The sequence below is a fragment of the Aphelocoma coerulescens genome, chromosome 2 (assembly GCF_041296385.1).
Source record: "Aphelocoma coerulescens isolate FSJ_1873_10779 chromosome 2, UR_Acoe_1.0, whole genome shotgun sequence".
Taxonomy (NCBI): domain Eukaryota; kingdom Metazoa; phylum Chordata; class Aves; order Passeriformes; family Corvidae; genus Aphelocoma; species Aphelocoma coerulescens.
In genome coordinates, this window is record NC_091015.1 from 21,404,310 (window position 1) to 21,427,799 (window position 23,490).

Consider the following 23,490-nt stretch of genomic DNA (forward strand, 5'->3'; position numbering starts at 1 on the left):
AAACAATGTAGTGCAATTTTACTATTTGGTTTGCTAATAGAAAAACCCCCATATTGGAAATAAGATGAATTGAGAATACAAAGTTTTCTATGAGTTTTCCAAAGTTTTAAAAAACCTTCACATTAGAGCAAGAGAATATGTTTTCCAAATTAAATATTGTGGGATCAAGTAGTCCTAGTTATTTGCAGTAACAGACTTCCTTAATACCGATGATCAATGTCTACTGAATATAATGCACATTATTTTATTGTATGGCCTTGAGCAACCTTCAGCAGTTAATCTGATACTATTGTTTCATATCTCAGAATAATCCATTAAGAATACTTCTGCTTGTTATGAGTCTGTCAATCACACTTGTTTTTATTCTTCACAGTTTATAAAAGGGTCTTTTTATTCCCTCCAAATAAATGTTGGTAGCATGTTTTGAAACATGACTATTTAGAACAACAACATGCAAAATATGCTTTGATTAGTCTGTGTTCTTTTACTGATTCACCTTGGAGTACCGTAATGGACAGAAAGTCTTTTCCCTCTAAGCATCTTATTTTTGTGATTTGATTATGTCCTTTCTCTTTAATACTCCGTACAGAAACTTATATGAGCACTGCACCTACCTGTGTACCTAATACTGAACAGAAGTGTTTTCAGAAATAGAGCTTTGGCTTTGTCTCCCAGCTTCTATTTGAAGAAGTGATGAGGCATTCTCTATTAATTGATGCTCTACTTGTGTTTCATGTATGTTACTCAAAAATCTACTGTAAAGTGGCAGGGTTTTTTTTCTTTTGGTCTCTTACTGATGTAGAAGTTGCAAAAACTAGATTTTATACTAAAATTTGTCTCTTGCTAGAACTGTTAGCAGAACAGATCTAGAGAATTTGTTCTAGTAACATAGATTCCCTCTTAGTTAGATTCCTGACTTCAGCATCATTAATTGCAAAGTGTAAGTTTTCAGTGTCTATTGTGGGCATAAACTGAAGTGCAAGAAATTCCATTTAAACCTAGAAAGCAACATTTTTGCTGTGATGATGATCAGACACTGGAAGTAATTGCCTAGAGAGGTTGTGGAGTGTCCATGTGTGAAGATATTCCAAACTGAACTGGGTATAGCTATGGACAGCCTTCCCTAATTGACCGTGCTTTGACCAAGCGTTTGGGCTAGGACTCCAGAAGTGCCTTCTTACCTCAGTTAGTCTGTATGATAATTATCAGCTTCCTGTTTAGAAAATGTATAAACTGTGTTGTTTACACTCAGTCTCTCAGTGACACTGGTTTTTGTTTGACTGTTCCAGTTTAGATGATATCTTAGTTGGTGCCCCTCTTTTTATGGAACGAGAATTTGAGAGCAAGCCTAAAGAAGTTGGGCAAGTTTATCTGTACCTGCAAGAAAGTGCATTCCTCTTCCAAGATGCACAAATTCTGACAGGCACTGAAGTGTTTGGTAGATTTGGCAGTGCAATCACACACCTTGGAGATCTCAATCAAGACGGATATAATGGTAATTTGTATGTAATGTAGTATATCTCTGTTTAACATTCAAATTAAAAATGCCTAAACAGCAAATATCAAGTGTCTGTGAAGTGCTGGGAAAGGCTTTTTAACAGGTAACCACCTTTGAAATTCATGAGAATTTACACTAATGCTAATGAAACTGATATTGAGACCCAAATCATGAAAAACTGACCGATAAGTCATATAGACTACAGTGTGATTTTTTACTAAATATTGGTATGTTTAGTTGAATAAAAATATCTTTGTTTTATAACTATAATAACATTTCATTACTTAGTTAAGATGTTTAATTTTTTTGAAAGCAGAGTTCTCTCCTCAAATGCTTGGAAGAATTTGGTAATTGAATTACGCTCAGTACATGGAGCATTTTGTCAGCAATGAAAGAATTGAGCAAGTACAGAAGTACTATTTTGGAATCAGCCTTCTGCTGGTACTTAAGTACTAAAAGACACAGGTGCATAATGGGTTCTTTCTCAAATGCTTATATAGCACATGCACACAACAAAATGTTCATGTAAGTTAACTGGCAGCCTACATTCAAGAAAACAGTACAACTATCTGTTTGATTACCTGAGATAGCTAGAATACCTTGAGCACCTTGAGCTCCTTGACATGGTCAGTAGCACCTTGGTTTTCCCTGCATGCATTTCCTTACTTCTTATTTCCAGGATGTTAGGGATCTTCAAAGCAGGTATCTCTGCATCTAGAACACCTCTGTTTTAGATGCAGGTATCTCTACATCTAAAACTTTCTCCTGGAGGAGCTGTTTTGCACAGTAGCCTTTAGAATAGTTGTCCCACTGAGGGGACTTTGCTCCTCCTTAACTTGAGGGCTGTTTTTCACAATGTTCTAGCCACTAGATTCTAGGGCAATGTCCTCATTGTGTGGCTGCTGTGCAAGGCATCAGTCATGTCAGGAGTCATAGAATTGCACTGGGGTTCTGAGTGCACAAAATATGAATACCCACATCCTGTGGGTAGAAGCCATTAGATTGTGACTGGCTTGTCCTAGAATCCCACCATAGAGTTCAGCACAGCTGGACCGCATGGTGGAGAATTCCTGTTTCCTACCAGTGAGCAACAGCAGATATCCTCAGCTACTCTGGGCAGGCAGTATTTGTCTCCCTTCTCTCCAGAATTCAGATGAGGCAGGCAGGAGACATTTCTGCTTTTCTCTGTCACTGTAGAAAGACTAAGGATACTCTAGAGCCAAAGTCTTCTGCGTCGTAACTGAATATGAGCTTTGGTGCACTTTAGAGTGAAGCTACAGAGTCCGGGTGCTCAATTCAAGAGTAATAAAGAAGTCCAGCACCAGCTCCTAGATCAGAACCCAAAAATGAGAGCTATAGATACATACCCTCTATTGTTTCCTATTGGCTAGCTCAGCTAGTACAGCTGTTGAATCTCAATCTAGACATGACTGTCTCCACATCCCATGCACAGAAATGAAGAAGAGCACTGTGAGTTCTGCTTCTTGGATATGGCACCTCATTTTTAAGGTTTGAAGTGTTTAATTCCATAGTGCCTAAGACCTCCTGCGAAATTCCTGACTCAGTACTATTCCTATTTCTCAATAAGATGATGAATTGGTATAGATGAAAACATGATATTCCATTGTTCTCCTTTGCATTCTAAAGTGTTAGATGTTTGAGGGGTTGAAGATTTTTGTCTATGTAGAATATGTTATCTGGAAAAAGAAAATTAGTTTTACCTAACAGCTGTTCCTTATTAACTAGGTGATAGAGGAAATCAAGGAAAATTTGTGGCTGTTTAAAAATATGAAAATAGAAGCAGGCATTCCTTACATCTTGTTTTATTAAAGCTAATTAACTGACCTGGAAATATGTAGAGGAATCCAATGTGGACTGGCTATTTAGTATAATTCAATAACCTCTTCATAGGATTATTTTATAAGCTTTTGTCATGAAAATTTGACACAGAAAAGACACTGCAAACATTTTGTATATTTGCCTTTAAACTAGAATACATAGAGAAGTAAAGTATGTTGATGTTCTTGCATGTTTGTAGCAGAAGCCATTTGTGTCTGTTTTCCTGCAGGGAATTAATGTATAATTGTGTCCATTCTTTTTATTTATTTATTTATTTATTTTTCACTGCAGACATTGCTATTGGCGCACCATTTGCAGGAGAAGACAGACAAGGGAAAGTGCTCATTTACAATGGATACAGTAATGGGTTAAACCCTAACCCTTCCCAGGTTCTCAATGGAGCCTGGGCCTCACAGTCCATGCCTTCGGGATTTGGCTTCACTCTAAGAGGAGACTCAGATGTAGACAAGAATGATTACCCAGGTAAGATTTTTGCTTTAGAAAGGGAATTTCATACTTCCATTCTCTGGTAAATGCATCATGCCTAAACTGCTCCTTTCGGAAGGCAGAGGTCAGAATAAAGGATAGACATTTCTGGGCAGTTCTGGTTTGCTTTCCCGAGGGTTAAAATCAGACAAAACAAATACTCCCTTTCCTGTCAAAAGACATGATCAGAAAGTCAAGAAAGGGCTTAAACAGTTGTATTAACATAAAGCATGTGAAGTTTACAATAAAAAGCTTAACCCTTTCCCCCCACTTCCAGAAATTGAATGGTCTCAGCTTATTGAACTTGTAAGGTCTCCTTCATCCTGGCATTCTTTCTTAATTGAAAACATGTTGCATTGTAGAAGAAGGGATTGATCTGGTTGTGTTGCTAAGTTGTTTTTTGCTGACCAAAGAGACACTGAGCTATATATAGTTAATGGCTTTGATTGCATTACAGAAAAGAAGAGAGAATGCAAATTGCTTAAAGCAGCTATTTTATTTGGGCCTTTTCATCCCTTTTATGTTTTCATTTTGCTATATGGACTCTTCCTTTTTAGGTTAGCTTTGATTCTTCCTAATGAGTTTACCTGACATATATTTACATTTATCCAGTTTGTAACATTAGTTAAGTTTCTCAGTGAAGTGTTTATTTTTTAAAGAAAATTTTTCCTACCATCTAAGTAGCCTGAATGTAAGTGTACTTGTATGTACTCTGTCTCATCTGAAAGCAAATCTATTCTGTTTCTTTTCATCACAATTCAGAAGCCTTGGCAAGGGTGTGTAGTAAAACGTCACATTTTGTAATTGTGAAGGGTTCATCCACAGTAAAATGCTAACAGTCTGTGCTTCCTTGACTTACTATGAAATCACTCTTGTTAGCCTGGGTTATTTCAAAGCTAGAGTTCTTAAAAGTTAAAAGTTGTATTATTTCAAAGTGAAAATTGTAATTTTTCAAAGGGACAAAAATAAGATCTTACACCTTTTTGTGATGGATTGTAAAAACCTTGAAAGAGGTGTCTTTCCAAAAGCAGAAGGGAATTTCTGAGAAGGGGTGTTTACAATAGAAATTACAGTTTTACAAAGAGAAAAGCTGTAATACAGGGATGCTATCATGAGACAAAAGTAAGAGGATTTTTGGCACTTGAGAGAAGAAAGGGCTTTTAGACACTGTTCTGACTTTTTGTTTGCATATTGTTGATGTTGCTATTAATAGTCTTTCATTGTCCCTGACTAACGAGGTTCTCTTGGACAGCAGAGCTCTTTATTAAAGTTTCAGCATTTAAACATTTCCTAAGGCACTAACAAGGCCCCCAGCAAAACCAAAGAAAACAGGATATTGCATTCCTGACATTTCTAAGATTGAAAAGATAGAGGGAAGGGAGACATTCTTTAACTCATATAGAGAAGAAAGAAGAGTGGAAGTCTCACTGCTGTATTAGCATACTTTATGTGGAGCATCTTTTAAGCTAATTTGTGGAAAGTTTGGGTGATGAGTGTTGGTCTTTCTAAATGTGTACTGAGGAATTGTACTGTAATTGTGAGTTCTCTGCTTGCCATTGTGGCCTCCACCATGCATCTTACTTGCAGAATTTCACATTGTGTTGTCAGCTCCCTATGTGTTAGATATTTTATTACAGGAATTACCTAATTTTAAAAAAGAAAACAGAAGAAATACCACCCTGAGTTTACTGTAACTAGCTTTTCCCTCCATCCCTCAGTTGAATATCTGAATGAGCAGTCCACAATACTGGTAAAAATCTCTCTGAAAATGAGAAGGAAAACCCCTTACTATCAGTCAACCACCTCTTCCTTAATTCATGAAGAGCACCAAAACAAAGCTGTACAAATACTGCAAACATGGCACAGTGCTAGCACAAAAATAGAGTGCCTTCCTATGGGAAAAAGGGGTAAAAAAAAGAAAGGAAATAATAAAGGGAAATGCGAGCCTAGGACAAACACACTGGGCAATGAAGTAAGTAATCCTTCTTGTGTCAAAGAGCTTTTCTTTTTCACCTCCTGACGGAAATGCTGAAGGGCAGCCCTTGTAAAAGGAGGAAACAAGGTACTGAAGTTGGAAGGATTAGGAAGGAAGTTTTATTTTAGAGAAACGGAGACTTGTTGACGATAGAAGGTCTAGAAAATTTGCCTTTAATTCCGTGCTTCCCAAACTACTGTCTGTGCCTGTGATTCAAAGACGGTTGCGAAAGATTAGGAAAAAAAATCACAAAAATTTTAATTTAAGCTTTCTAATGTGTATTTTCTAAAAGCAACCATTTTATAAAAAGAAAAATGTAATAAAAGCAGGTTATTCTGACTTACCACTCTCACAAGTTCTGTTTGCAGAAGTTCTGGACTGGGAGGTGAGAGACAGCTGCTGGTAATGTCTGGCTGCAGGTATAAACATATATTGCCACTGTCTTAGGTGAGATTCTCCAAGCGTGTAGCTCTTCCATGGCTAGAGTTCAAGTGTTCAGGACTGACCTGTATAACTATAACTGTGTTTGTATAGCTTACTCAAGATCTTGTGCCTGACATTGTTCATGAGGCAGGCATATCCATGCTAGGAAATGGGAGGCTGAGATACTCTGCTATTTCATTTCTAATGCACTGTTTAGCATTTTCAGAGCTTTTAGAGGTTCAGACCTCCTTTAAATCAGACCATGTATTAATGTTTTTGGAGCAGGTCACTGACCCAGAAGGCAGAAGATACCACCTGTTTGTATGGCTTCTAATCACAGACCGCTGAGCTTCATCCTGGGATCACTGTACTGACCCCAGGAACCAGTGCTCTTTGATTACAAGTTGGGTAATACAAAAACATGAGGGTGAATCACGATGAAATTTTTCTCCTACTGGAAAAAGGTTAAATCCTGTCTTGTCTAGGAGTTCAGTTCAGGCTGAGATCCGTGTATTAGCCTTCTGGAGAAGAGCAGCTGTTTGGCACAAGAAGTAGTATCTTTCTCTCTTCATCCAAATGCCAGTATAAGCTGAGGAACGGAGAAAGAAATAGGGAGTAGATGAAGACTCCCTAGTACACAGCGCTGTTCAAATCCCTCAGCTTTCCTGTGGATGGAGTGATTTCTCCTTTCTCCTCTTCCTGCAGCTCCTGGCCACCAAAGGGAGAGAGTCTCCCTCACCCCCCAATTTCTGGTCTTCTTTAGGAAAGGCAGAGAAAGAGTCTCTTGTACCCCATGACCCCAGTTGTATAATAAATTTGGGAAAAAACTGATCATGAGCAGGTTTAATGGTGTAGTAGCAGAGCAGACAAAGAAGAACATAATACAGCCACACTGATACAGATGAAAGATCTGTCTAGCATCACAGCATGTTTCCAACAATGGCCAACAATAGATATCCTGGGAATTGTACAGTTGTTGTGATATTTCCCAGAATATTCACCCAGCACTAACCAACCAAGGCAGCCCTGAGTCAGAGATGGCACCTCCAAAATTAGTATCCTTTGACAGACTTTTCTTGAATGAATTTGACCAATCAGCTGTAGAACCCATGCAGACTTTTGGCATGCACAGCATTTGTCAAGGGACCCCACAGCCCAGCTGAATGTTCTGTGAAGAAGTAATTCTCACTGTGTCCTATTCAAATCTTGAACATTCCATTGGACAGTTTCTTTGGAGGTGCCCAGGTTCTTGTACTGAAGAGAGAGTGAACAATTCTGCAGTCTGCTGTTATTTTACAGACTTCTGACATATTTCCTCCTTCAGCCATGGGTTTTATCAATCAGGTGGAAGGAGCTCTAATATATTTAATTGTTCTTAGTGCAGTGGAGAATGGCATACCAGTTCTGCTGTACCAAATGATTGTTTAGTCTTGTCACCACCACTGCCTCGTCTCCTCTTCTTCATATATTTTTATGTAAAGAGCAGTTAATAATTTATGACTTGTGTCTGGGTAGAGTATTGCTTCTAATGAAGATTTTACCATTGACCTGGGTTTTATATTTAACCAACATAAAAAAAGAGCTGTATCTTCTCTACTGAGAAGAAAGTCAGAATTAGTACTTGAAAAAACAATAATCCCAAATGTTTTTCATTGCTATCAGTAATTATGTTTGTGCAAGAAAATAAAGTGAGCCAGGAACTGTGGTCTGGCCTTGAGGCTACATGGCACAGCCCAGCTCACTATCATCAGATGAAACCACAGGATGACTGTACCCAAACTGCCTTTTGTGAAAGGTCTTTGGCCTAGGCGATTCCCCAGACGTTTCCCATCTGGGAGAGTACTAACTTGCACACACTAAAATCACAGCTAATCTGTGCTAACAATACAAAAATATGGACAATACTAACACAGTGCTCAAGCTCATGCCCTGCCTTTATTGCACAAGTACAGGATACAGACAGCTGAATAACTAACTAGTCAACATCATACCTAAAAATGGAACTTTCTCTGGTAGGGTCAGCATGCAGACAGAACTTCTTTTCCTTCTTGTTAGCAATCCTGTCAGTGTAATGACCATATGCCTTCAGCTGTCCTGGCACAGATGTTAGCATTGTAACAGTAACAGACTCCTCAGCATTGTAAAATTACGGAAATTTTTTCAACAGGGAAGACTGAGGTTTTGTTACTAAGTACAACCTTTGGTTTACATCTCCGCAGCTTTCCAGGGAAGGAGTTCTGTACATTGTGTCATACTTACAGACACTCCAGATGTTATGTACCCAGAACTGTTCCTTCATCAACACAGACAGGGGTGATAATAATAAAAGTCTCTGCTTTGCAGACTTGGAGGTAGTGGGAAACTTTCAACCTTGGGAAGCACCAGAAGCACAAAACTGTGCTGATCATTCTTACAGCTGTGTTGCCCCATGCAGCTGCCCTCTCTGTGCTGGTGTTCATCATCTTCAGCCCCAAACGGAGCGCTCCTCCTCACCTAGCAGGATTGCAGTGCCAAACAGTGGTGATGATGGTAATGAACGAATGGATGCTCCTCTCTTTGTAGTCATGTAAGAGGCAGAACCTGATTAAACTTTATAGTCAGATAAGAGTAGTGAAAGGAAGCAGGTTAAGCATATCAGTCAGATGGATTGTGCCAAGCCATGATGTGCATCTTTCCCAGTCTTCTAAGCATGACACTGACAAGCTTAGTACCACACTTACGTGAAATCCGCAGTATCTCTCCTGTATACAACAGGTACCCAGTATTTGAAGGAAAAGACCAATTAATTCTCCTAAGTTACATCTACACTAGTGAATGAAATATGCTGTCTTTGGTTCTGAACTATCACTGATCACTCCTTGTCCACACTATGAAACTCACTTTTTTGCCCAAACAGGGTTGCTGCATGCTCACTTCTGGAATCTAATTGGCATGGGTGAACTGCTTTAGGGCTATTTTAATTATACCACTGCAGACAGTACAGATACAGCATACAGGCACATTCTCTGCCACTAATTCACTAACACTGACATAATTGTAATATTTTTCAGCAGATGATCCATTTCACTGTTTTTTGACAACTCATGTTCTAAGGTGATATTCAAAGAAGATCTGATCTCACTTCTGCTGCAATAGTAAATACTGGTTCAATGACATTACTCTGTATTGACAGTCATAAAAAAAAAGTAGATGGGATTAAAGAAATAAAGGAGAAAACAGGATTGGAAAAATGTAAAAGATGGGCTTTTCCCATCAGTTTAAGTGCAAATACAGTGGTAGCTGGAATTCTGTGTAAGATCCTGTGCTGAGGTGAGGGCATGGCAAAGCAGCATTGTGCTGTGTCTGAGGCCATACTGGTGAGGGCTGTAACACAATTTATATAACCATGGGATTCTCTGTAACAACAGCTCCGCAAGGTTTGCAGTAAAGTTATTCTGAAATACCTGCCTCAGGACAGTCTTCCTGCCTGTCTTCTGTGCTGGGACATCTTGGACGCATAATGGTAACTTTCAAGGCAGCTTCCACTGTCCTGTAAATCTAAGGCTTTTAGGGCCCCTTTGTTCCATCTTGAGCTTTAAGTGTGTCATCAAGCCTGGAGCAGGGAATGAAGCAAAGGCATGCATTTTGAATTATAGCTTATTTTATTTATGATTTTATTTGTCTTTTTATATTAGCGTAGTTCAATTTTCATAGGAACAAAAGAAATCTATTAATCTATTTAATGGGAAAGAAATTTGTTTCTTTTGGCTTCTGGGCATCTGTTCAAAGCTGGCCCCACTAAATGCCTGGAGTCTGTGATTATCTAGGTGGTGGTGCTGCACTTCCAGCTGGTTCATCTATCTGTACAGGGCTTAGGCATTTGGAAGCTGTAAGGTTTCCACCCTCACATTTCAGCATATGTTCAGTCACTTGATGGCTGATTATAGCTGAGTAAATAGTTTATAATGAATAACTTACTCAACTCATTAAACTTGCTTTCTTCTTGTGGCATATCCTCCCAACGACTGTGGTTTCTTCAAATGTGTTTGTGAATCAGGATGATTTAACCAGTTTATTTTAACAGTATGTGTAGATTCAGTGCGTTGGATGAATTCACTATTCAAAGACTGTTGATTAGTTAATTGCTCAAATAAATATGCACTATTTTCTCTGCTCCCTGCCTGTTTAGATGCTTGTGTAAGTCTTCCTTATTAACTTAAGAGAATCATTCTGGAATCAGTGCCAGTGAAGCTTCATCTTCAAGGTATCCTTCTTTAGCACAAACACAGCTGTTTTCCTGTTCTTTTGGTTGCTCTTTATAGTCAAGCCTTTGTCAGCACAGGGAAATGTATAAAGGCATCTTCATGCCTTGTTATTTTGGACTCAGTTATTATCTTAAGAATATCATGTAGTTAATATCAAACTACTCTAGAAACATTTTAAGAAGGAAAGAAGTGTGATAAAAAGACAAAATTTCCTCAGAACTTCAGTAATCCAGTCTAATCTTAATAAAATAGGAGTATTTAACAGCTCCATCTGCTGAGTACATTAACTCAAACAGCAGGAGGAAAATCCTCAAATTTCTTATTGAGAGGCAAGGGTTCTTCAGATTCATAAACTTTTATGAGAACAATAGGCATTGTGCCAAAAATATTACAAATTGGAATCTAGTGATGATTAAATTATGAAGTTGGTCCAGGAGATTTGTGGAAGACAAACAAATTAAATCAATGAGAAGCTGCATCTGCTCTGGTAAGAGAGGACTGCTGTGTGTGAGAGCCAGAACAACGGCTTGGGTTCTGCCAGAAAATGCAGAAAAACTGAAGTGGTTCTACCAGCTAATTATTTTTTCACATGAATAATCAGTCAAAAATGTAGTGACAAGCCAAGAATTGTGTGCAAATATGTTGATTTTATGGGAAATTATTATCTCTGTAATTTATAGGTATGCTTTTCTAAAATTCATCACAATATTTTATGAAATCACAGTATTGTGCCCAGTAGAATATAAGAGTAAAGCAATTGATCCCAGTTAGTAGTGTTTTACTGATACGATAAAGCATTAACTGTCCTCTTTGGAATATTTTTTTTTTGTAATATAATGAAAAATATTGCTGTATTGTGAAAGGGATTCATTCAGACAAAAGGGAAGCATTGATATAAATCAGCCTTAGGTGTTTTCCGTAACAGACCTGCTACCAGAACGGTTTAAAAACAGAGAAGGATTAGGGCAGCTGAGAATGATGGAATTGGAAGAAAGTACTCGGCTTTGAATGATGGCTGTTTGTAGTATTTAATTAAAATTCTTGAGTAAAGCTGGCTATACTGCACAAGCCAGTGTCCTTTACTATGATCAAGCCTGAAGTGATAGCCATTTAAAGGAAATTTTATTCTGGACATTTCCTGCTGAGATTTAGGATTGTAATGCACACTGAAATCCTAGAAAACAAATAGGAATATGACCATGGGCCTTTTTGGCACCTGATCTGCTGAGGAAAATAAAAAGCAAAAAGGCTCACAATGATTTTTTAACAGGGTTTACAGTAAGGCAGTTTTCTCACTTTTACAAAATTTCCATTAGCACCTGTACCCAGATAGAATATAATTTTTTTCCAGCTGCTTTTTATACTGTACAGTGAAACTGACAGACTGCATGAAATTACTTTAAAGCTGACAGCAAATCATTCTGAGTCCCCAAAGTTAACACTTTTCCTGCCTGCGTCCTGGTAGAGTTGCAGTGGGGAGGTGACTCAGCTGTCGTTTCATTTTTGGGTTTCTGACAAGTGAGGTGTTTGCATTAAGATTGTTTAACTTTGTGCAGTGCCCCTTCACTTCAGTTAAGTATGTGCCAAAGACACTTGTTCCATCATTAACTGTGTGAACTCCACCAGCTGGGACTTTAATGCATACAACTTGCAAGCTGTGTTGGAAATGGAAGTTTAAAATTCCTGTGGAATCACTCCATGCTTGTTTTCTTAATTTTTTGCAGTGTGGTTGTGACCCCGCAGCTCATTTATTCCTCAAATGCAATGAGGCAGAAGCACGTGGGTCCTGCCACCAACCCTTCCTAACAGATCTTGGCTTCTCTGCAGGGGAGCAGCTGATAGAGAATCTTCTCAAACAGGCAACATGGGCAAAGTGGTCATTTAACGAAACCAATGAGGTTCCTCATCATCCCAGAAACATGAAATATGAGAAAAGAAGAACTGAAGATTTTGTGATTCTCTTTGTTTGTCTTTGTTTTTATGTTTTAATCACACATTTTAATCTGAGCTTGAAAATACCCCTTCACTGATGCAATGGAGTAAAGATGTTCATAGGTTTTTCTTCAGGCTCTGTTCAGAAGGGTTATAAGGTGTTAAGCTGTTTTTTTTTAAGCTAGCTTCTTTTGCTGTGTAATTGCTTGTTAAAACCTTGTTTTTCAGCTAGTGACCTTTGCGCCAGTGACATTGCATGCATAGCATTAACAAGAATTAATAAAGAAAACTTCTCTCTATTTTTAGGAGGGGAGAGTTGCCAAAATTGAGATAATTTAGACATCTCGTGCATTTTTTTCATAGGAATTATTAGTAACTTAACTTCTACAGAACCCACAACAAATTCAAAATTTCTGCATCTAAAATTGCTCTGATTGGATGTGTATTCAAATCTCATGCATTGGTATCAACATCAAAAATTATTTTTTCCAATTATGGGTATAGGAATTGCACCCCACAAAGCAATGAAAGAAAGAAGAGTGAAACTACTGCTCTGTAACAGAACAAGAAAAAGCAAAGAAAAATCCCTAATTAAACTTCCAGTGAATGCTCTGCTTGAATATATAATCACTTTGTCCTTACACTAGATTGTAGAAGTTACTACTAGCTATAAATATGGGGGGTGTTTTTGCATATTCATTCTTAATTCCATTTTCTCTACTGAGTAGTTTCACTCATTCAAGCTCTTTGGATCAAGAATAAGCATGGCTCAGACAAGAAAACAAATGACATGTCAGGGTAAAAGTAAGAGCTTCCAAACAAGAGCAGGATAAGCACAATCCTGGCTGCCCTTAAAGTAGTCTCAAATAGGACTTTCATGGTGGTGCCATGATTAAGGATCCTCATCCTATTTGCTGGGTCTCCAAACCTGGCTGAGGTGGCAATTCAGAAGGACTGCTCATGGAAAACCAGTCCTTTGGTGGCTGAGGCCTATCTTTGTGCCTCAGACCCATCACCCTCGGTCTTCAAATAAGCTGAGCTCTGTCTCAAAAAACCAGGATTTAACCATTAAGCAGATATACAAAATCCTCTTTAATATTAAAGTGAGGATGCCAAAATGCAGGGGATCTCTGCACATCAGTACATACTGAAATTGTATTCACTCACACTAGTGCAGCCAGCTGTATCTGACAGACTCATTCTTCTCACCTTCAGATTCTAAAAGGCTACATTTTATTAAGCTCTCCCAAGCTGTGTGTTTAACCTTTATTTTTTAATGAAAAAGCATATTCTGAAATCACCACTAGGCAAGATCTGAATAAATCTTGGATATCTACCTGTTTTTTCTCTTATAACCCTGAAACCTTTTGCGTTATCAAGTCTGGTATGAACCAGTACATACCCTAAGTCAAGTCTGCTATAGAATTCATAAAGAGTGTCCAGCTGGGATGAGCAGAATGGAAACCCTTTCTGTCTTGTCTTTCACTTTCTGTTCATAACATAATGTTTCTTTTTCCTTAAAAAACAACAGAAGAAAACCCTACCAAACACAAAACTTGTAAGAAACCCCTCAAACACAAGCAAAATAAAAACCAGCAAAATATTAAAGCTTTTTCAGGGGTTACTATGGGTGCCACTATAAGTGAGCTGCCAGAAAAAGTTCTCTATGTGCGTGGTGCAGCCTTCATGGTGATGGCTTTGTCTCAATTAGTTGTTTATTTAAGAGGAAAACATCTTTAGGTTTTGGTACTGTGGGCAAGTTGTCTATAAAAGCTACTAAAGAAAACTACTCACAAATGTCCCAAAAAGGACATAAAAACACTTACTTTCTTCTGCTATTTAAAGTGTTCCTAGCCCTGAAACATACTTCTCTAAAGCCAACAAAATTAGAAAAATGTAAATGTTGTACAAAAAGAGGATCAGATCCATAAACTGTCCGTGTCTGCTCCTATTAGGACATTAATCAATGGAATTCAGTGAAGGACTGGCTGTTGCCCATGTGAAGTATTTGTTTAAACTTGTGAAATCCTGACCATCTGAAAGACGGAGGAGCACTAGAAAACACACTGCCTGCCCTGGACCAAACCCATCCAGCTATTTAACTTCAAAGCTTGGTATTTGCATCATGCTCGATGACTTCAGGGCTTCTTAAGCAAACCAGTGCTCCAACTATAGAAGCAGCAAGTAAGGGTTTATTTACAAGCCTAAGTACTGGTTTAATTAACTAATTTAGATCAATTTAGGTTGCCAGTCTGTACCACTGCAAGGTCTGTTGCAAGGCTCAGTCTTCTGGATTGGGTACGTCAGTCATGTTGAATGATAGCAATGATGGAGTGAAAGCCATGCCCAGATGGACTCTGGGGCTTTGAAAATGCAACAAAGCTCTTTCCAAAGGCAGAGGCAGCAGGAAAATTGATCCTTTTTCCTCATGGCTTGGCTCCAGTTTTTCTCTAGGCCTGGATGGATCCAGCAAGCCAGTCTGGATCTTTCCAGAGACCCCTGTGTGGGGACTCCAGGCAAAAAGAGGAAATATTCTGGGCTATAGATTCCCAAACCCCAGGCAACAACCATTAACAAAGACTTGCCCAAGTCCCAGTGTGGTGCTTGTGTTGTTGACTCCATCTGTCAGGGAAAATGACGGCTTTAGATGGATAACTATTGTAAGCCTTAGAACATATTGCTACAATGCTGGAAACATTAGAAGCTGTCAAATCAGCCATCCTCTGACCTTGCATTGTATTTATTTGCAGAGAGATGTAATGCCCAAATTAATGAATGAATTACTTAAAACACAAAGCAGAATGGAAGGATTGTCAAGAAGGAACACCATAAAGTTTCAACATGACTTATATGAAAGTGGCAAGAAATTGTTTTGCAGCTCTTCGTTTAATGGACAATTAAGGATTTGGAATAAAATGCATAGAGTTTAATGGCATTTCTTCCCCTATGATACAAACTGGAGGGAAATGAGATTGTGGCATGGCTTACCTTGTGTTAAATAGTTGGGAAGTCAGTGGATACAACGAAGACATTTATGAGACCATCTCTGACATGTGAAATGTTTTCTTTCAGGTACACTTGTGAAAAAATTGCTTAGAAAGGAATTATCTTTTTTTTTTTTTTTTATGTTACTGCAATTTTAATGTAAATAATCTAATTTGTGAGGAAAAAAATGTGTGAGAGATTTCTATATAGCTATTCTCAAGCCATTTTGGTTTTTTCAGATTTAATTGTGGGTGCATTTGGAGCTGGAAAAGCAGTTGTTTACAGGTATGTGGTAAATGCAATGGATTTGATATTTTACAGCTTTGGTGGGAGATCTTTAAATTAAAAAATGTCATATTCCTGTTTCCCTGTTGCAATGTGTAAAAGGTGGTCGTTAGAGATGATGAAGTAAACATCTTGTGAGAAACAAATGTTTTTTTTCCATGCTCAAAGCCTGTAATTATCAATGAAAATTTCCATGCTTAGACTTAGCTCAAGCAGCTTCTGAAATGTTTGACTCTTCAGTTAATTTTAAATAAGAAACTTAAAAGGCATGGCATTGAAAATTAATGTGTTTTATGGGGGAATGGTGCTAGTAAGAAATTTTAAAGTGACCAATCCTCAGAGATTGTGTATGTTAAGACATGAAACATTTATTGAAAACAAAGACTGCTACTTTTAGCCTCAGTTTAAAAAATGCACATGATCCCATTTTACAAGACAAAATGTTGTTGCTGACTATGGAGTTTCACTAAATGCACTTTTTGATTAGATTTAAATTTTAAAACTACTAAATACATAAGCAGAAATCTGCTAATGCTCTCTTAGTCCAGCCGTGCTGACAGTTCATTTCATTTAAATATTCACCATCCATTTCTCCAAAAATGTAGTCATATTTCTGATTCCTGTCTTGCTTCTGGTTGTCTGTATTCCCAACAGCACCTGACAGAGAGGAGGCATGTTCTACTTCCCAACTGAATGTTTGTGAAAGCATAAGAATTTTGTAAAACAGGAATGTTAGCTCATCTCAGCTAACACTGTAGGTGCAGCAAGAAGACCCTATTTTCCTACTGCACTATGAAAAAACCATGCGAATACTTTGCAGTCCATCACTTTGCAATGCCATGAGTGATTGCACAGGATGTGAAACACTGATGAATTATATCCACTGTGTATTTTCAATAACAATAAAATGTGTTCTATTCAGTTTTAGAAAGTGAATAGCAGGAGGCCATTTCCTGGCCAGAATGTATCAAATATACAACTTGTCATATTGTCGAAATAGAGTTTTATTACGGAAATTTTCTAGGACAAAAAAGTTTTCCCTGTTGCACAAAAGTGAAAATGTCATTTTATTTTTTAATGTCTTGCTGAAGTAATACAAAGAAGTAATCATAAAAGCTCAGATGTGGATTAAAATATAAGGAAAGTTAGAAAACTGGGATAGCTGGAAATATGTAAGTTACTGTAAATAGTACTGCTGTCTTAAAAGAAACAGAATCTGGGCACATCCTTCTTTTCATTTGTCTTCTAAACTGCTTGCACTTATAGATTATCTCATCACTTAGTAACAGCTTCAGAGGGATGGTTTCCATCACCAAAACTATATATTCACATACTCAGCAGAATTTACTGATGATTATCCCTGGTTTACAAAGTCAATTGTCTCAAGAAATGTCAGACAGAGTTTACTTGATTATTGGCTCAAGATACTCTACACCAACTTCTACTTTAACCAAAACATGTTTATTTTTTTAAGAGTCTTAAAGCAGACATAGTAAGTCTGAATGTATAATTATAAATGGAGACAGTACAAAACAAATCTGCAAGATGGCTAAAGGACTGCTGTAAAACCCAAAAAGGCAGACTCTGTCCCTTTGAGAAAACTCAGTGTGATGAAATGTGTCTGATGTGCCTCAGTCCTGGGACACATCTCTTGCTTAACCATAGGATACTGTTTCCGTGATGTGTTAACCTGTGATTTTTTTTTTGTGAACCTCAGTAGGATTCTGACAAAAAAAATAAAAAGGTTCTTTTGGCTATGTGCAGCATTATAAAACTGTGTTCTCCCAAGTAACCCTACATGTCTGGCTTCTTTGTGGCCAACTCAGTTAAGTGTTTCCTCTGCTGCAACTTAGGTACTAATGTGCTCCTTCTGTTACGTGGTGAACCTTATTTCTGTCCCCCAGAGCCAGACCTGTTGTGACTGTGAATGCTCATCTTATTCTGAACCCCATGATTGTGAATCCAGACAATAAAACCTGTCAACTCCCCGACTCTCAGCTTTTGGTGGCCTGGTAAGTCTGTGATTACTCAGAAAATATCCTTATCCTCTTCCTCAAATAACTTCTTGTCCCTTAATTTTATTGCAACTGTTTCTTGAACTTGTTCAAAGTTCAAAATGTTGAAACATGCTCTGAGCACAACAAAACCCCCCTATATAGAGATCTTTTTGATATTTATCAGTACTTCACAGATTGTCTAACTAATTGTGGTAGCTAAAAGTTGAGTCCTTTGACACACTGAGTCTCCTTCTGCATAGGAGAATGCTCAGTGTCTCCTAGGGTCAAGCTGCAAAGTTATATGCAATGTTTAGATCAATGAAACGTGAAACAGATAAAACAGTCAAAACACGTCAACAGTCAAGTGTTTGTTGGCAAAATGTAACAGTGAAAGTGATGCAGAGCTGGTGTGTCCAGTTTTCAGTTGGAGAAAGACAGATCTTAGTCCTTTGTGGAAGAGAGAAGATATCTGGCTAGCCATCCTGAAAGAAATGCACAGGATGTTGTTGCTGGCTGTCTTTGGTCAGAGGAAAGGTTTTTTTAGCACATCACACAGGACAATGTTTTCAAATATCCTTAAAGGAGAAACCCTTAACCACAGTAGTGTTTAACTTTGAAAAGGAAAAAAAAAAAACAAAAACAAAAACAGACAAAAAAAACACCAAAAACCAAACAAACAAATAAAAAAGCAAAAACAAACCCAAAAAAAACACCAAAAAAACATTAACAACCTTTGAGCTAATTAAAAAAATATAAGATCAGTTACAAGTACAAAATGGTTGCAGGGCAGTTGGAGGCTATCTAATAGCACATAACAGCACATAAAGGCACAATTACTGCACTAGAAAAAAGTCACTTCGAAAGGACCTCAGAAACAGTTGACAGAAGAGGCCATTACAAATACATAAGATACTGTTTAAAAGTGGAAAGTATAACAACTGAGGAAACTAAAATCAAAACAGAGCATAAACACGTGCGAGTTGAATATAAAATGCTAGTAAGTCTTGCCAGAGAGACTGTGAGGAACAGATTTCTAGGCATAAAAACATTAGAAGCAGGAAGCCTGCCAGGATGTGGGCTGGACAAAAACAATATTAAGGTGTAAAGGAGGACTCCAAAACATAACATCACCGCAGAAATTTTGCACTGCTTTTAAACCGAAGATGGTCAGAGGATTTCCTCACACTGGAGACATTCTTTACAGGAGAGGAGTTCTAAAAATCATCTAAAATGTAAGATTCAGCAAAAGAGTCTTTAGAATTAATTGATAAATATAAACTGTAAAACATAATAATGAGAAGCTGTTCATGTAAGAGCCATAAAGGAACTAAACTCTTAAACCAATACACTTAAACCAATAAATATGTGGGCTTCCAATGCATCTGGGAGGGGGTTGTCAAGAGCTTTTCACTCTTGTGCTGTTCTTTTACACTTTACAGGACTTTGTCATATTCTTTGTCATGTTCCTCATTTTTACATCCAATGTAGAAAATTACCCATCTACAGAGCAATGTAGAAGGCAATTGGTGGAACCATGCAATCCCAGAACTTTACAAGACTTTGGCTTTTCTGTGTTACAGTGGGGATACTGCAACACATGTATCAGACAATGAGGCCCATGGAAAGAACTAGATATGGACAGATTCTTGCTAGATGTTTCAGAGATGTTTATTTCCCCAGCTGCATGGCCGGGGCTCTGCCGAGGAACTGCCCAATCCCGGGACCTGAGGGTCCTTGCCCGCGCAGGGGAACACAGAACAACCAACGGGGAACGAGGCTGACCAGGGGCAGGGAAACCCCGTGTGTCTGTGCCCTCAGGGCCCCTCTCCCAGGGCTACATGGCAGCGGGGGAGGGACCCCAACATTTCTGGAATTTTTTATTCAAGTACTTTTTGTTTTAACAGTTGATGTAAAAGAGAATTTGAAATATGGACACTTGGCTGAAGCATGTTCATTGATCCAAATTACGTTGTTTCACAACTCCAGGTTTTAAGACTTTTAAAAAAAATGCTTAGTGTCCTAATGGAAAAGATTTTGGAACCACAACAGTTGTCAACAGAGTATTGAAAGAAAAAAGGTGGTTTTTTTTCAAAGGAGGAAAAACATCTCTCTTAAAAAAATATTCTTGCTCCAAGATACTGTTTAGAAAAGGAAGGAAGGAAGAAATGCATACTCCTTTAACATGTATTTTTTTATTTCTTTTCATTTCTCCACTACAATAAGCCAGAAGATGTTTGATTCATATCTATAAGAGCTTTGATAGGAGCATAATGTAATTTCTGTCTGCTTTATTCTAAAATACTGTTCCCTAAAGATCTAGTTCATGTTATGAAATGACTGAAGAGCAGCTGCTCTTTTCCACACTGTAATTTTTCTCCTTAGTTGATACAAACTTGTATAGTACATATGAAAACAATTAGTAGGGAAACTCCAACAGGCAAAGAATTCCTCAGACCCATGGGATAGATTTCTGTATCTCTTAGCCAGCTGTGCAACTTGTATAAAAACTCTACTGACTGACACTGCAAAATTAGAATGAAAGGAAACATCCTACCAGAAAAGTTTCAGGAAGTGTGTGTGCATGAATAATATGGATTATTTTACATTTCCAAGTATTAGGAAAATATTATTTCTGCCATGATATAAATTGCAAAGCTGAAGCAACAGAGGAAACGTGCACAAAAAGTCATTTTTATGCACAGCCCAAAGAGAATTTCCCTGAACTTCTAGAAACATATAATTCATTCTCTGCTGTGTGTAAAATGTGGCTACTTTTGAGTTCCCAAAACCAACAAATCTGCAACAAATTCTGCAACTTTGAAGCTATTAAAGAATGTGGAAAAATGCCTTTTTTTTCCCTCTCCTAAGTGTGAAAGATGGAAGTTAGTATCTCTAAAAAGAGGTAAATAAATTGAAGATTTTCATTTTTCAAAAGCTGTTTCCACATCATGCAATTTATTACATTCAAGATTGGATTCTAGCTATCAGGAGGTCTTATTTACCTATGCATTGGCATTTTTATTACCATTTGAGGTCTGATTATCCACTAGCTACCTTATGTATTTGTTCTTAAATTGCAGCTGCAAAAGTTATTTACTCACCTCTCACTAATTTAAGGTAAATATTGTTAATTCCATTTTGTAGAGGAGCAATAAGTCAGAGAAATTACCTGACTTACCAAAAATTGCATAGAAGTGTCCAATAATGATAAAAAGTCAATTTGTAGAATATATTTTGTATATATATTTGTATATTTCTGTTTTATATTTGTAGAATATAGTTTTTATTTGTAAGTGGTTTTCAGGTTTGGATATCTATTTGAGATGTGCCTTGTAGGCTATCCACCTTCTGTAAACCCACTGAAACAAGAAGCAGACTGCTTAAAATTTCTAATATTCATGTTCCTACTATCAAATGATACTTTGAAAAAAAAAAAAAGTTGTTCGTTTATCTCCAAATTTGTTACTATTAAAATAGTAATAAAATATTTATAATCTTGAGTCAGCTAGATTCAGTAAATGAGACATTTCTACATACACTTACAAAAAAGCTGAATACAAAATTCCTACCAAAGATATAAAACCCCAAAATAATAATATTTCAGCCTTTCCTAGCTGCATAGGTTAGACTATTTTTCTACTTCTGCTCTGTTCTACTGCTAGTATTTTGTTTTCTCATTGACATAATTTTAAAGAGGATGTGATTGGTGCTGCATGGATATGGACCATGGGGCCATTGTTGAGATGAATCTGTGTGAAATTATCCATAGGCTGTTGGCCAGCCTGACTCCATGGGTTGGATAGCAAAGCCATATGGGCCAAGAGTCAGAAGATGGATGCCTCACTGCTCGGGGGCTGGTGAAAGGGGGGTAGGCAGGTGGTGTCACTGGCTACCAACGCAGTTGGGTTGCTGTACAGAGACCTCTGTGCCAGGTTTTAGCTTCAGTAGCCCTAGAGACGAGGGCTACTTGTCCAAAGGGCAGTCACTTATCCAGCAGCCCTACTGCTACTGCAGCCTCGCCATGTGATGTAGATCAGCCATGAGATGCCTTCAGCATTAAAGCTCTGATGGTGGCTGGATTAGACTTTGGCATAACAGAATCTAAAAGCAGGGCAAGTATTAGAGCATTGTAATAGAAGTGTATTGACTTGCCTTTACATATTGTACTTCAAAGAGGAAACTGGTTAAAGGTTATTCATCAGTAGATGATAACAGCTTCTTCTCTTCTTCTGTGGAGGTTTGTGACCTTGCAGGTTGGTTATAAGCCTCACACAGGATGGAAGTCATTAACATTAAAGCTTACATTGCCTTTCTGCTAAGGCATTATCCATTTTTCTCTCCATCTGGAAACCTGTGCACTAAAGAAATTGTTAACAATGACAAATGACGTCTGATAGGATCTGCTAATGCTTTGCTTCTCACCTCCTGAAGTTTTCTATTTTGTTTTCAGCTGCTAGAGTAGCCAGACCAAAGTAAATGCTTTCTGGTACAAAGTCCTGTCTAGAAAGTATTGTACATGGGTAACTAACTGATTTTCTAAGGATTGAGCACTTTGGGTGATATTAGGTAATTTTATTAGGCTTGATTTTTGAAGAGACTACTCCCATCTGTGCCAAGAGTAGCTTTGAAGAAAGGAATATTTTCAAGCTTCTTGTTCTTGTAAAAATATTTCTGTCTACCTGAAGAACATAAAATTATTTTAAACAAACTGCTTTGTTGACCTGAGGTTGTCAGGAAAAGCTAGTGTGTTCAGTTTTAAGGCTTTCCCTCTATTTTGTAACTACAGTCAAATACTATTCAAAGCATAATCTCAATAGTGATGACAGACACAGCAGAATAAATGTGATGTGGGGATCTCTTCAGAGAGGCAAGATTGATAGCACATAAAAAGTTCATATGCTTTACGATGATGTACTATTTCCCATTTGTTTCTTATTTGCTGAAGTTTTCTTCCTCTGATTGTTAATTGTGTTATTTGATTGATTGCTCCTACAAGCAAGCTCAAAAGCTCAGCTGTTTTATTTCTTACTGTACCTAGGAATCAGATATCAAATCTCTATGAATTCTTTAGACTCTTGTCCTCTTTTGTGGTCTGTCTTTCCCTCTGCTTTTCTTTTTCTTGATGCTAAAACATCCCTCAGCATCTCCCCAACATCTTCTTGTTGAAGTGATGAGCATATCTAAATTCATCTAGGTTTGCAATTGAAATCTTTGATGTCTTTAGAACTATTTCTGAACCAAATAATAAAATCTCAGATGTGTAGCAGAATTCTGCTAAAACTGTAGTCTTGCTTCTTGTGTGGCCAGAGTGTGGGAGATTAGCCACTCCAAATTTTTGCTTTTTTGCTCTGCCATTCCCTTTTTGACATGCTCTGCCTGGAGTGGAAGGAGTAAATCTTGACTCTCATAGTAATATATAAGAACATGACTTCAGTCATCAAATATGTATGATGAATTATTCTGTTCATTGCAGTAAATAAAGCATAGACTGAAATTTTTCTGTTTAACAAGTAAAGCATTCCAAGCTGCATTTTTGAACGCAACCGTTTTTCAAACATGATAGGGCAAAATTTATGTGATTTCTCCAAAGCAAGATAACTGAGTTTAATACAATGGCAGCTCTTGAGTTTACATTTGAGAAAATACACTCTTATACTCTGACATGTGAGACTGGCCTGTGAAGTCTGATGTCTAAATTAAATTTATACAATTACACAAGATTTCCTCTTTTTTTTTTTTGTTTTGTCCTTGTGTATTTGGAAATAATTGGTTCTTCATGTATTAACTCATAATTGTAAAGAAGTAGGAATATGAATAAATTTCCAA

The 23,490-nt window shown here is 37.6% G+C and overlaps 1 protein-coding gene across 1 annotated transcript in view; it reads left to right on the plus strand.

The window, feature by feature from the left end:
• ITGA8 (integrin subunit alpha 8) overlaps nucleotides 1-23,490 on the plus strand; it is a 113,819-nt gene that overhangs the window by 25,991 nt on the left and 64,338 nt on the right. The window contains exons 12-15 of the mRNA XM_069006741.1: nucleotides 1,290-1,495; nucleotides 3,629-3,820; nucleotides 15,622-15,667; nucleotides 17,572-17,679. Of these exons, the coding sequence (XP_068862842.1) occupies nucleotides 1,290-1,495; nucleotides 3,629-3,820; nucleotides 15,622-15,667; nucleotides 17,572-17,679 (552 nt within the window). The remainder of the gene's footprint in view (nucleotides 1-1,289; nucleotides 1,496-3,628; nucleotides 3,821-15,621; nucleotides 15,668-17,571; nucleotides 17,680-23,490) is intronic.